General features: G+C 41.0%; 1 protein-coding gene across 9 annotated transcripts in view; it reads right to left on the bottom strand.

The window, feature by feature from the left end:
* Positions 1 to 2986: 2986 nt before the first annotated feature.
* Positions 2987 to 13319, bottom strand: part of LOC118788668 (inositol polyphosphate-4-phosphatase type I A-like) — a 66367-nt gene continuing 56034 nt past the window's right edge. For 5 of the 9 annotated variants that reach the window (XM_036544647.1, XM_036544648.1, XM_036544649.1 and 2 more), the window contains 2 exons: positions 13089 to 13243; positions 10819 to 11359 (listed from right to left, as the gene is read on the bottom strand). In XM_036544647.1, the coding sequence (XP_036400540.1) occupies positions 11179 to 11359; positions 13089 to 13243 (336 nt within the window). In that variant the 3' untranslated portion in view covers positions 10819 to 11178. Of the gene's footprint in view, positions 6786 to 10818; positions 11360 to 13088; positions 13244 to 13319 lie in introns of those variants that run through there. The other 4 variants (XM_036544652.1, XM_036544653.1, XM_036544655.1 and 1 more) reach the window with 2 other exon arrangements.

Here is a 13319-nt window from a genome sequence, read left to right as displayed (position 1 = left end):
GTTCTATAGCTTCCATGAACAGAAAATCTCCACCTCACAAAGCTGATCTTCGTGTGGGACAGGATGGGAACGGGACATATGGAGACGATGTCCCTATGACCAGTTAGCAACTTGGCTAGACGACTGCTACACACTAGCAAGCAACAGTTCTTCCTTGTCAAGGCGGAATATTAAATCGTCTGCTTTAAGGCGGTTACAGACTACACGGAACACTGAACACGTCATGTTAACCACAGACTTCAAATTATGATATCCAGTTAGCTGCAGTTTAGCTAATTTTGGCTTGCTAGTTTAGCTGTAGCTATGCAGTGACTGGCAACTAACTACTTCGACTTTCCATTACCACAGACAGCTGATCATCATTTAACTCTGAAGCGTTAGCTAGCTAGACAACGTTCACCAACTAGCTAGTTAGCCAGTCGCGTCTGCTTGCTAACAAGAGTCGCTAGATTCTACAAACCCTTAGTTTTCCCGCTGCCGTAAATCGCTTTTTGAAATGCAGCTTGCAGAATGTCTTATATCGTTTGCTACCTGCTAAAACAGAACCCCCGAAGCTCCTTTGATAAACCTCCAAAATCGGACCTCCAACCCACCAACTGAACACGTAGCAAAGAACTATCTCTGGAAATCGGAAACATGCCCCCTTTTCATTTGCTTGCTGGGAATTACAGTTCATAAATGAGTGGACCAGTAAAGTTCGCAAATCTTCACTACAACCACATTTTAACTAAACGTCACAATTGGAAGATACTGTAGTCACGGAGTTAGCGGAACACTAAAATGTAGCTAACGTTTGCGAAAGAACTCAAATGATGAGCGAAAATGTTTAACCAGTCCCGGACAGTGTATGCCTATATGTGATAAACGCGAAGCGTTAATGGGCTCATGACAAACAAGGCAACGTTGCTAGACTGGGTCACAAAACCAATACAAGAGGGTATTGTGAGTCGAAGTATTCCACGTAGAAACATCTGAAAGCTGACTAAATTCCCATGAGTAGATGGAACTCCAGATGAAATCTGGTCTGCCTGCATCAGCACCGTAACGCAAACACGTGAGCCCCCCCCATGTACCATATTACAAAGGCAAATTCCCTGTAGGTATGTGAAAACCTGATAAAGTAAAAAATATTTATTGTTCTGATTCAGCATATACAGGCTATATAGGCATACATTAGGATAACTGTTCATCTTGCCAGCACTGTCCGGTAGCTGTTCATAGCAACCATCTAGCTAGCCTACCTGTTAACTCTGACAGACTGCATCCTTCACGGCTGACAGGATTTACTGTTCCAAATATAGATGTTATTTTCGGAAGTTTGGCAGTAAATTCAGCACATTTTTGTTTATTGTGCCGTTTTTGGGCACCGCTTTGGTATTTTCGTTTCATTTTCAAAGTGGCTCTGTTTTCAGACTGTGATGATGTCACTGAGTTGTACTGATTCGAATTTGCAATTTATCAGCTGGACCAAAATGTGGACCAAATCTGATGTATATAACATAGAACACTATGGACCAGCAAAGATTTTGAAAATGATGACAGTATCATGATGTGCACCCTATGTAAATGCAATTAAAAAAAAAAAACTTTATTATTATATTATTATTATTATAATAGTTGACAGGCGGGGACGGGGCCCGTTTGGACTGCGGGGGTATGGCCCAGGTCTGCATCCGTCTTTCTCAGACACAACGTTTGAACTCCGTGTATGTGTTAAAACTGAAGACAGATTGAGAAGGAAAACTGGGTGCTATATCTCGCCATGATCATTTCGTATGTGGGTTGGGTCACTGGTCACCTTGTTGCACATTTGTCTTTCTGTTCTCTGTGAAGGACACTAAAAACTGTGACTACATAACTATGTTTCTGTGTTGTAGTTGCTTTTCTATACTGTTTATTGAATGTTAAATATAACACGGACGTCACACGTCATGGGCCTGCCGATTCCTCCTCCACAACATCAGGAGGATTTGTCCGTTCCTGACAACATACACGACGCAGCTCCTTATAGAGGCCACAGTTCTCCCTCGACTGGACTACTGCAACGCTCTCCTCGCAGGCCAACCAGCCTGTACCACCCAGCCTCTCCAGCTCATCCAGAACGCAGCTGCCCGACTAATCTTCAACCTCCCCAAATTCTCCCATGTTACTCCCCTTCTTAAATCCCTCCACTGGCTTCCTGTTGCTGCCAGGATCAGATTCAAGACCCTGACCCTCACCTTCTCTGCAATCAACAGGACAGGCCCTACCTACCGGCAAGAACTCATCCAGCCCTACACACCAGCCCGACCCCTGCGCTCAGCAGCAACTGGACGCCTCGCTCCTTGCATGGTCAAGGCAGGAGGTGCTTGTTCTGCCAGACATCAGCGTTTCACCTACATCGCCCCCCCAGTGGTGGATCGAACTCCCTGTATTGCTACGGACAGCTCCTTCACCCCATTCCTTCAGACGGGGCCTGAAGACGCACCTCTTCAGACTCTACCTGGACTGACCCAGCACACAATTGCTGCCCCCCCCCCCAATCAGTGCTGTCATAAATTGCTGTGCTTTTTAAATTGTTTCTTGTTGCCGCCTTTACCCTGACGCTCATTGTGCCGTTTGAAATTGTTGAAGTTTGCTGTTTGAAGGTGTATCGTATTAGTTCCCTATACGCTGTAATTGTACAAATCTGAGAGTACTGTGTCCTCAAACAGATCTTGCTCTCAGCTGAGAACTGTCTCATTGTGGAACTGTACACATCCTGTCCCCGTACTGTCGCTATACTTACTGTATGCACTTTTGTAAGTCGCTTTGGATAAAAGCGTCTGCTAAATAAATAAATGTAAATAACTGTAAATACATCATACACAAGTCAGACGAAAGCCGACTCCACCCAGTTTACTTTGGTGATCGATGAAGAAATACTGACCAGAAAAACAACAAGGAGGCAGAGACTCATGTCATTTTTAATAGCTAAGTTATTAAGTTATACAGGAGAGCACTGGGGGGAAAGCACATTTTACAACAAAACCCAAAGAAAGATAACTTCCTGCTGAAACATATGCATTTAATACGGTAAAAATAAATAGATAAATACAAAACATAATCCAATGTGTATGCCTATCCTGGCAGACAGTATTTTCAGAGCATATATGTTATACAGTGAGTATACACAAAGAAAAAAATCACTCAAGATAACAAAAAATTATATCAATAATTTACAATAAAGTGCACAGAAATGTCAGACTGGAAATGAGCACACAATACAATAACATAATACAATTTGCATTTCACAGTTGATCTTATCGACAGGGCAGCGGTATATCAGTACCTTGTTTTAAAAGCACAGTTATATGCAAAGCTTTGCTGCATGCATTTAAATACACTTTCTATCCCATTCAAAATAAGTGCAAAACCTTTATCTGTTGTCCGATACGGAGTTAGAAGTATTTCACACATTTCTGATGAAATGTGAAATACATGCAACATATCTGCAAAGTCCTCCTTCAATGCCAACAGTTATGCATTTTACATACAGAGGAAAGCTAAAGATGTAGCTTCTTGTAAGTAGGTTCTTTTAAAGAGTGGGCTTTTAAAAACCAAATCAATATGGGTAGCAGGAAGTGGGAAAACGCCTGCACTAAATGATATGCTGATCTGGCAAAATTTTGTAATTTATACAAACAATTTAGTTTTGTGTTGTCAATCTGGCCAAATCTTCATTGCTTTGTAGAACGGCTACTACGTAATTCATGATTGCACCTGCAAAAGGCAACACTACCCCCATGTGGACAAAATGAGGAAATGCCATGAGTATATAAATGCATAGATACACAGTATGCTAAAAATGTAATACTCTTACTTTTGTGCAGATGATTGCTATAACATTCTTCTAATTCTCAGTACCTCAGTGAAAAAGTGATCTGATCTCTGCATTTGTGTATAGGCTCAGACTGCACTGAAACACTTTTATGCAGATATGGTACACACCACAAAACATTTTAATGCATTTTTAACATCCTCACCCCAGGAACCTGGTGTGATGACACTAAAGGTATAACTGTGCCTACTGTGTACTGGTGAAAAGAGGTGATCCCCTCTTTTGCCTCCTAATTCTGATTAGTAGAAATCTAACGGTCGTGTAGTTTGCAATATGTGAGTTACTGTAATTGGTTCCTTGTCCTCTCTTCTGATTGAATCTTTGTGAATTAGCATCTTGGTCAAAAACATTTACTACAGCTCCCACAGCTGCAGACTTTTCAGTTATTCATTTACAGTTAAAGTAAAAAAAGATGTTGAGGAACTACACCACACTGTTCTCAAAAGTGGTCAGCAAACACCATTCCATTCCGCTGTAGTGCAGAAAGAATGGGCTGTGAGTGGATGCACTCTAATTTCCAACAGATGAATGCCGCTACTTTCTGTTGTTGGTCACACAACTCTCTTGAGGTCCCTCCCCCTCTTGTCACTCATTGGTTATACCCTTGACTTCCTGGATGTGGTGCAATGGCTGCTGTGAAACTGCACGGATGGTTACATAGGAAACATCTGTCCTATCACATCACATGGCCCTGTAACTCGGAGGTTTGATGTTGAATGATATTGGCTTGAATGCGACATGGTTGGATGAAGCTGATGACATACCAGACTCCTAGGGCATGGCTAGTCTGATATTTTATCCAAGGCAGTCACCTTCAGATCAGACGCTAATTTCATTCTCATGGGTGTGGGATACTGACTAGTGGAACTAGTGTTACCCTGCATAACCATTCATTCTCAACCATAAAGCAAAGATTCTTACAAATCACTCCTGGAGAATATCTGCAAGAGATGTCCAAATAAATAAATAAATAAATAAATAAATAAGATGTCTGCCATCTTCCAGACTGAAATGCTCTGAGGTGGTAATTCTCATACAAACAACATCAAAGACACAGTTAAATAGGGAGAGGTGTAGTATGCACAGCACAGTGAAACACTCAAACACTGGGGTTTACTTGTCTGATAGGGGGTTGCTGAGGACTTTTAAGGCAGTTTCTTTCTCTGGGTACATTCTAAGGCATTTCATTATAGATCTTATAAACTCATACCTCATTTCCTTCTAGAAAAATGCATACTGGGTGTATACATGTCTATATATACATATATTTGTGTGTGTGTGTCGGTTAATTCTGTTCTATTATTAGCTATTATTAGATAAAGAAAAAAAGGGAAATGCTCCTGTAGCTGGCCGTGTGGATTCTCTTTGTGTTTGGAGCTCCGATTGGTTTTCAGTCCACGGGAGTTCTGGTCAGGGTTCTGGCCAGGACTAATGAAGGAGCAAACTCAAAGCATACAGCCAAAGGGGTAGTGCTGTGTCTAGCCTACACAGTGCTGGTGAGGGCCACTTCACTGGTGTGTTGTTACTTTGCTTTTTTGGTCTGTTATTGAAGAAAGCAGAACACAGCACTATTGCAAGCTCAGCAAAAAGGAACACTCCAGTCTTTCTCAGCTCCATAGATCAGCATACAGACATGCATGGCTCATGTCTCCACTGAATGAAGGCCCTTGCTGGCCACTCAAATTCCTGTCAATACAGTTTGATGTACGTTAAGTCAGACAGCGAATGGGTAGCTGGTACATGTCACCTCTGCTAGGTTGTTCTCATCTGCTGTGAATTTTGAGGGGAAAATATGGGCTGCACTACGTTCTGACTGCCAGTCCATCCCAAAGAGGAACTGCTCCTCTTCCCACATGATGCTCAGTCACAGCATCTTCTAACTTGAGCAGCCAAGCTTTTAAAAGCGTGAAATGGACTGTAAGTAGTATGTTTACTGGCAATACTCATTCAGTTGGAATATGTGAACATATTTAATTAAAACAATGTTGAGCTTCATTGGTTGCCTCCATGTTTAGACCTTCCAGAATGACACATTCGTCCTGTGTAATTTATGAAAATCTGGAATTAAGATAATTAATTGCCAAATGCAAAGACTAAGTTTCCTTAACCATGTAGACAGTTTACATTTGAATTTATTTGCACAACTAAAGTTCAGCTTGTTTGTTGGAGGGAAACAGACAAAGGCCCATACAGAGTTCAAACCCTTGACCGTTCAGTGACCATTGTAGGACCCCTATGACGACACATGATTGATAGAACACGGTGGGAAAGCTTCCATGAACCAATGCAGTGTCTTGCTTCCACAGCTCACCTCAACAGGCCAGAAAAGACTGGAGTACTACAATTACACCAGAGGACTTGGTGATACCCTTTCAGTTCAGTCAGAGCGCTAGCTGTCACCCATGATCACTATACAGTGCTATGCTTTTGTAAGGAGCAATTCACTACTAGATGTAGCCTAGTACTCTTCTCTACTGAAGGACGTGCTTTAATAAACATGGTGTAGAATGCAGTGAGATGGATGAGGCTCCACTCCTTCCAATGTGTAAGCAATGTGAATGCTTCACTGCTGTGTTGTTTACAATGATGGCCCTTCAAAGGACTCCTGTTTGCTATAGACCATAAAGCTTTACTGTGTATATACATACATATATATGTATATATCAAAATGAGTACTCAGTATGCATATATCACAGAACTCTCACATCTGTTATATTAAGGGTGATTTTACATTAAGCTGTGGGTACTTTTTTCCCTCTATCTATTGTTTAGGTCTGGATGCTGCCTGGTCTATCAGGTCTCGACTTTCCCGTAAGTCCCCTCCGGAGGCCTGTAATGTTTGGGAAAAGCCTTCAGCTGCAGGGAGTTAAAGGCGTACTTGCGACAGCCCAAATTCTTCATGGTGTTCTCCCGTCGGCAACCCTCGCTAGGAATGGGGAGGGGGGGGGGCCGGTGAGCAGGGTAGCAAGTACACAGAGGATGGTAGCAAGTAAAGAAACAAACAAACAAAAAAGGGCTGCATTAACGACAATGAGTAAAAAACAACCTGACAGCTATCAAAGAAACATGATGGTGAGTGGTCAAAGCAAAGGCTCACGTGACCAGGGACAGCCAATGGGAGTCGGAATGGGATGGGTTGGATGGGGAGGGAGGGGGGGTGAGAGGGTTGGTTACAGACTGCCAATAGTTTTATCCAGGCAAAAGAAGAGGTTTTTTTTTTTCCAGTGTTCTAACTGAAGAATAAATAATGAAAAGATACAAGCAGGTACTGCACAAACAGGTAACAGTTGGTCAGTGCAAAGTTTCACCTTTGTAAATGGCCATATAAATATATAGATTCATATTTAGCAAAATGTAGCATTTTACAACACAGGGTTAAAGCTTATTCTTTGGGACAACTGTGGCTCTATTATGAAAAAAATACAGGTATATTTAAAATGTTTTTACAGGAGGAAAAACAGGCATGTGATTATTTTCTGTTTCTTTTTTGCATTGGAAGACCTGTCTTACAGTTGGGGAAAAACTCTGGATCAAAGAGCAACAGATTTGGACCTGAATCAGCTGCTATGGAGCTTTGTCCCAACCACTGATAAAGTGACAACAGCCTGAGTATCTTATCACATTCACTTTGTAAGCGGCACGTAACAGAAACTCACAAATATAAACTAACAGAAGCTAACAGATATCTCTTCATCTATGCAAAACAATATTTATTGTTTCTCTGCATTAGTTTCTTTCTGACTGAATACTGGAGTCGTTTCCGAGGAAACTGACCCAGAGGCCGAAAAGGTCGTAGAATTGACAGGACCACATTCTTCCTTTGAGATACACAGCACAGAATCAAGCTTCACCCTTTATCCCAGAGAAGTAGGCAATGTCCCAGATAAGCAAACACTCGACTGGTCAAATACACCAAATCTTCTATAACCTGGATTTTCTAAGACTGATTTAATTAATTTTCAGATTTTCCTTTTTTTTTTTCAAGTGGATATAAAAAAGTCTACACACCCCTGTTAAAATGGCAGGTTTTTGTGATGTAAAAAAATGAAATCAAGATAAATCATGTCAGAACTTTTTCCACCTTTATTGTGAAATTGCAACCTATATATTAAAGTGAAAAACAATAAGAATCAATTCAGGGAAAAAAAAAGAAAAATAAAAAAATTTACAATAACATGGTTGCATAAGTGTGCACACCACCCTTTTATTGGGAATGTGGCAGTGTTCATAATCTACCAATCACATTCAAACTCATGTTAAATATTAATTAGTATATACCTGCCATCAATTAAAGTGACTGATTAACCACAAAGAAAGAACAGCTGTTTCTATAGGATTTTTCTGACATCTTCTTGGTAACATCCAACTGGAAAAGCCATGGGCCGCAAAGAGTTTACAAAGCAGGTACGGGATCTCGTTATTGAAAAATATCAATTAGGAGAGGGTTACAAAAAAATTTCCAAGGCATTGAATATACCATGGAACACTGTAAAGACAATAATCAACAAGTGGAGAAAATATGTCACAACAGTGACATTATAAGAAGAGGACATCCCCCTAAAACTGATGAGAAGACCAGGAGAAAACTGGTCAGGGAGGCTGCCAAGAGGCCTACAGCAACATTAAAAGAATTGCAGCAATTTCTGGCAAGTACTGGTTGCTCCCTACATGTGACAACAATCTCCCGAATTCTTCATATGTCTGGGCTACAGCGGAGGGTGGCAAGACAGAAGCCATTTTTAACCAAAAAAAAAACAAAAACCATCCAAGCCCGGCTAAAGTTTGCAAAAAATACATCCAATCTCCCAAAACCATGTGGAATAATGTGTTATGGTCTGATGAGACCAAAGTTGAACTTTTTGGCCATAATACCAAAAGATATGTTTGGTGCAAAAAAAAAAAAAAACACAGCACATCACCAAAAGAACACCATCCCCATGGTGAAGCATGGAGGTGGCAGTATCATGCTTTTGGGCTGCTTTTGTTCAGCTGGGACTAGGGCTTTAATCAGGGTGGAGGGAATAATGAATAGCTCCAAATACCAGTCAAGATACCACATTTACAATGAAGAGGAATTTCACCTTTCAGCATGACAACGACCCAAAGCACACCTCCAAATCAACAAAGGAATGGCTTCACCAAAACAAGATCAAGGTTTTGTAATGGCCCAGCCAGAGTCCAGATCTAAATCCAATCAAAAATCTGTGGGGTGAACTGAAGAGGGCTGTGCACAGGAGATGCCTAGCCAATCTGACAGAGTTAGAATGCTTTTGCAAGGAAGAATGGCAAAATATTGCCATAAGTCAAGATGTGCCAAACTGATTGACTCTTACCCACAAAGATTGAATGCTGTGATAAAATCTAAAGGTGCTTCAACTAAGTATTAGTTTAGGGGTGTGCACACTTATGCAACCAGGTTATTGTACATTTTTTATTTTTCACTTTAATATATAGGTCGCAATTTCACAATAAAGGTAGAAAAGGTTCTGACATGATTTATCTTGGTTTCATTTTTTTACATCACAAAAACCTGCCATTTTAACAGGGGTGTGTAGACTTTTTTATCCACTGTATTTTCACATTTTCAAAGATGCCATTGAGGTCTTTGAATTGATCTAATAGCAGAGGTAGTTAAAAAAATTGGTTGTTAATAATAATAATAATGATAATAATAGTAATAATACCAATAACAATAATAATAATAATACAGTATCTTTAAGTAAAAACAAAAGAAGCACTGCATATATTTGAATTATTGTTAATAATATAAATATAAATATTACATCTACGCATAGTATATATTTGGGAATAACAACTTCACATGTTGTACTCTATTGCAACAAACCTACAGACTACACTTGTCTGCACAATCAAGCTCTGATAAAGCCCCCTTGACTAAATATACCTATACAACTTATACATGAGATCCTTGATCACAGGGAAGCTAGTCAAACACAGAGAGGCTCTCTCTGTTCAAACTGAGAGCACTTTATCTATTGGTGTTTATCTGAAGTGCTCTGAGGCAGTGTGTTCTGAGTTGAACTAAAATGTATATATATTTTTTCTCATGTCACATAAATGGGACTCCTCTGTAGGAGACCCGGCTTCACATTCCCTCTTTGAGACAGTGCTGAGATTTGGCATTTTTACACTAAGCAACTAATTTCTGTACACTGTAATACACTTTACCTCATTTTCCTCAGCAACACAACTTCTTATGAACAAAAAAATCCTTGAACTAATTATTTTCATTTGTTCAAAATTCTTTTAAGCACTATAACCATTACCAATTATCTTCAAGAATAAACTGGAAATGCAAGCTGTGTATATTGGAAAAAAAAACTTCAAACACATATTCACTACACGCACACGCAAAAAATAAAGTCCTGCAAATAGTATCTCTGCCGCATAGTTACAGAGGTAATCCTGAACTCCGAAAAATTCTCAGAAAGGGAAAACAATCAGCTTTAGCAACTCTTCATATATAATACACCCTACACTGTAATTTGGCAAGTTTAGCTATTTGTCACAAAAATAAAAGAATATCAATAAAAATTTATTGGCTTTACTGAAAGCATAGTGTCTCCCCCACTGCAAAAATAGGAAGACCTGAGCTGGAGGTACAGTACTCATATCACAACACTGATGCTGCCACACAGATTGGGAAAAACTTAAAGCCAGCCAAATAAAAACCAGCTCTGACTGAGTCCAGGCTTAACTTATTTGCTCAGTCTCTATGAAATTACATAGACAAGGAAGACTTGAAAAGCCAAGCGAGACAATTTCGTATATGTGGCTATTATGGTGGGTTTATGCTGAGGTACTCAGAAATAATAATAACAATAATAATAATAATAATAATAATAACTTTAAAATCTTTCCCAGGACCATCTATTCTATGGTAAAATCAATTTTTTGTGTTATTTATAAATTTGCATTTAAGATTTTTATTTGTAGAATTAAGATAAAGTTAGGTTAAATAAATTTATTATAAATACAAGTAAGGCATAATACTGACAATGGCAGCCATTTAGACCTTTAGACATTCCCCTGACCAGTACTTTAAAACACTCTATGGGGAAGAGAGAGATGCTGTACAAACCGACTCCTGGTCAGACGGGTGGACAGACTGACCGTTTGATTTACGCAACACCTGCCCGTTTGCCTGACAGACACAGCAACACTGGCCACTAGGTGGTCTAACAGATAAACAGGCACGCCACTTGCCTGACTGACTGATGTTCAGACAGCCAATCAGGTCACTTTGACTGACTGACTGACTGATAATCAGACAGTCGAGCTGGAGTTGCAGCGAGTGTTCAGTTGCAGCGGAGTTTGGCCAACAGGTAGGCCACGGTCAGAAACAACCAGGCGATGAGCAGGTTTGGGCTGAGCGCCAGTAAGGGGAGAGAGTAGAGGAGACTGGGGTCTAGCCTGAAATCTCGGATGGGCAACAGGCCACTCAGGTTCTTCTGGGTGACCCCTTCCCTGGTTCCAATGCTGTGGAAAGGTAGGGGGGGGCATGGCATGGAGGAGGGGAGGAGTCACAGAGGAGGGATGGAATAGAGACATGCCAAAAGAATTGTCACGGAAAAAAATACATGAAAATAATGATAGTGATGTTGAAAACAAAGTTTCATAATAACAGTTGTAATAAAAATTGAGACAAAACAAGTGAAGGCAATGGTCAAGAAACCCAGTACAATGTAAAGGCCAAATTACATTGAAAGTCAAATGAAATCATTGAGCAAAACGTGAAGACCCAAAATGGAAATAAAAACAAAGAAGCAAACACAAAGCGAATCAAGGGAAACAAACAAATAATAACCATAAAGAGAGAGAAAGAGGATAAAAAGAAGAGAAAATTAACAGAAATTGTCTTCAGTCTTTGGAAAGAAAAGACAGGTTCAAAGAAACAGCAATGGTTCTCCATGTTCATCAGCCAAAGGGGTGGGAGGGGGTGGGGGGTCTGGGGCCATGCAGCACAATCATGCTTCTTCCCAGCATGCAACAGGCTCAAGGCCAAACTGGGTAGAAGGGCACCATGGTCTGTGACATGGCAACTGTCCCACAATTCCCTCCACTTGTCCAAAGAGTAATACCAATAGTAACATACCATCATGATCTTGCATGTCATCTCTCATGTCTTGCATGAAACCAACAGATGTGACTTTATTAACTGATAGAGAATCACAATAATGTGCTCGGCTGTCTATTTGGACAGATATTGATCTTGACTGGAAAGAGCTGCAAACGCAGCCTTTGGGGGGTCAAGGGGGGGTAATAGGATCTCTCAGAAGAACAGAGAGGATACAGAAGATGGGAAATTTGGGACAGGAACTCGAGAGGGCCAGGAAGACTGAAGGCAGGCAAGGAGCAGATGAACAGCATTGCAAGTCTACTGACTCTTCCCTTCTGGCCTTTGCTTTTGCCCTGCTCAGAGGATACGCTGTGTGCTCTAGCCTCTCCCTCCCAGAAGCAGCGTGTTAGCAAATGTGGAAGGGGGGGTGGGGACAGGGGGAGAGGGAATGGAAGATGGAGGGGTGAAATGCAAGGTGGAGGGTTAACAGCTCCATCACAAGAAATGAAAAAATTGTCTGCATCATGGCTGGACACATCAACAAGCAAGAGCACAACTGCTTTAAATTAACAATCTATACGTTAACTGAAAGGAACAAGTGCTAACTACAGAGAGACACAGAGAATGCAGGGTTTCAGAACCAGCAAATTTGTTTCACTTTGAAGACAGCAGAGATTAGCTTTGATTGGTTGAAATACATGTCAGTTTTATATTTCTGAGATCATGGGAGGTGGATTTAAAACAGGTAAATTATTTTCACAGATATTTCCCCGTAGCCATTTCCCTAGCATTCTGAAACAGCTTGGTTAACTGGCTGGAAAAAGTAAATACATTAAAAAAGGAATGCATTCCCTTTCAAGTTATTTGAAAACATGAAACATACATAACTTCACTTCAACAAGAATTTACTAGTACACTATGCTCTGTTGTATCTGGTTCACACCACCTCCCCTCTAAGATATACTGGCAAGGAATAATAATGTTTTTTTTTTTTTTTATCTCAGACTGCTGACTGCTGCTACGGCAATACAATGCTGTCATCTGATGGGGGAGTGAGTGCTGAGTTCACTGTGGGGCTGAAATCATGCTGCAAGAGAGTATGGCACCCCCTGTAGTTGGCACTGTTCCCGGCTTTAGGCAAATGCCTACCTGCGCATGCAATCCAGGGCCTGGGTGAACACCTGGGGGGCCATGCCGTGCTCGTGCTGCAGAATCAGGCACTGCTCCAGTGTCACCGACATCGCCGTGCGGTCCTTCGCGCTCTTGCAGCTGGTGAAGCGCACACCGTTCAGACGCCGGCAGATCTGAGGAGGGGTGGGGCAGATCGATTGAGGGCGGGGTGAGAGCACAGCTCACTCTTCACAGCAACATTGGCTAATG

Source organism: Megalops cyprinoides, chromosome 14, assembly GCF_013368585.1.
Source record: "Megalops cyprinoides isolate fMegCyp1 chromosome 14, fMegCyp1.pri, whole genome shotgun sequence".
NCBI lineage: Eukaryota > Metazoa > Chordata > Actinopteri > Elopiformes > Megalopidae > Megalops > Megalops cyprinoides.
This window is presented reverse-complemented; position numbering and strand designations above follow the sequence as displayed.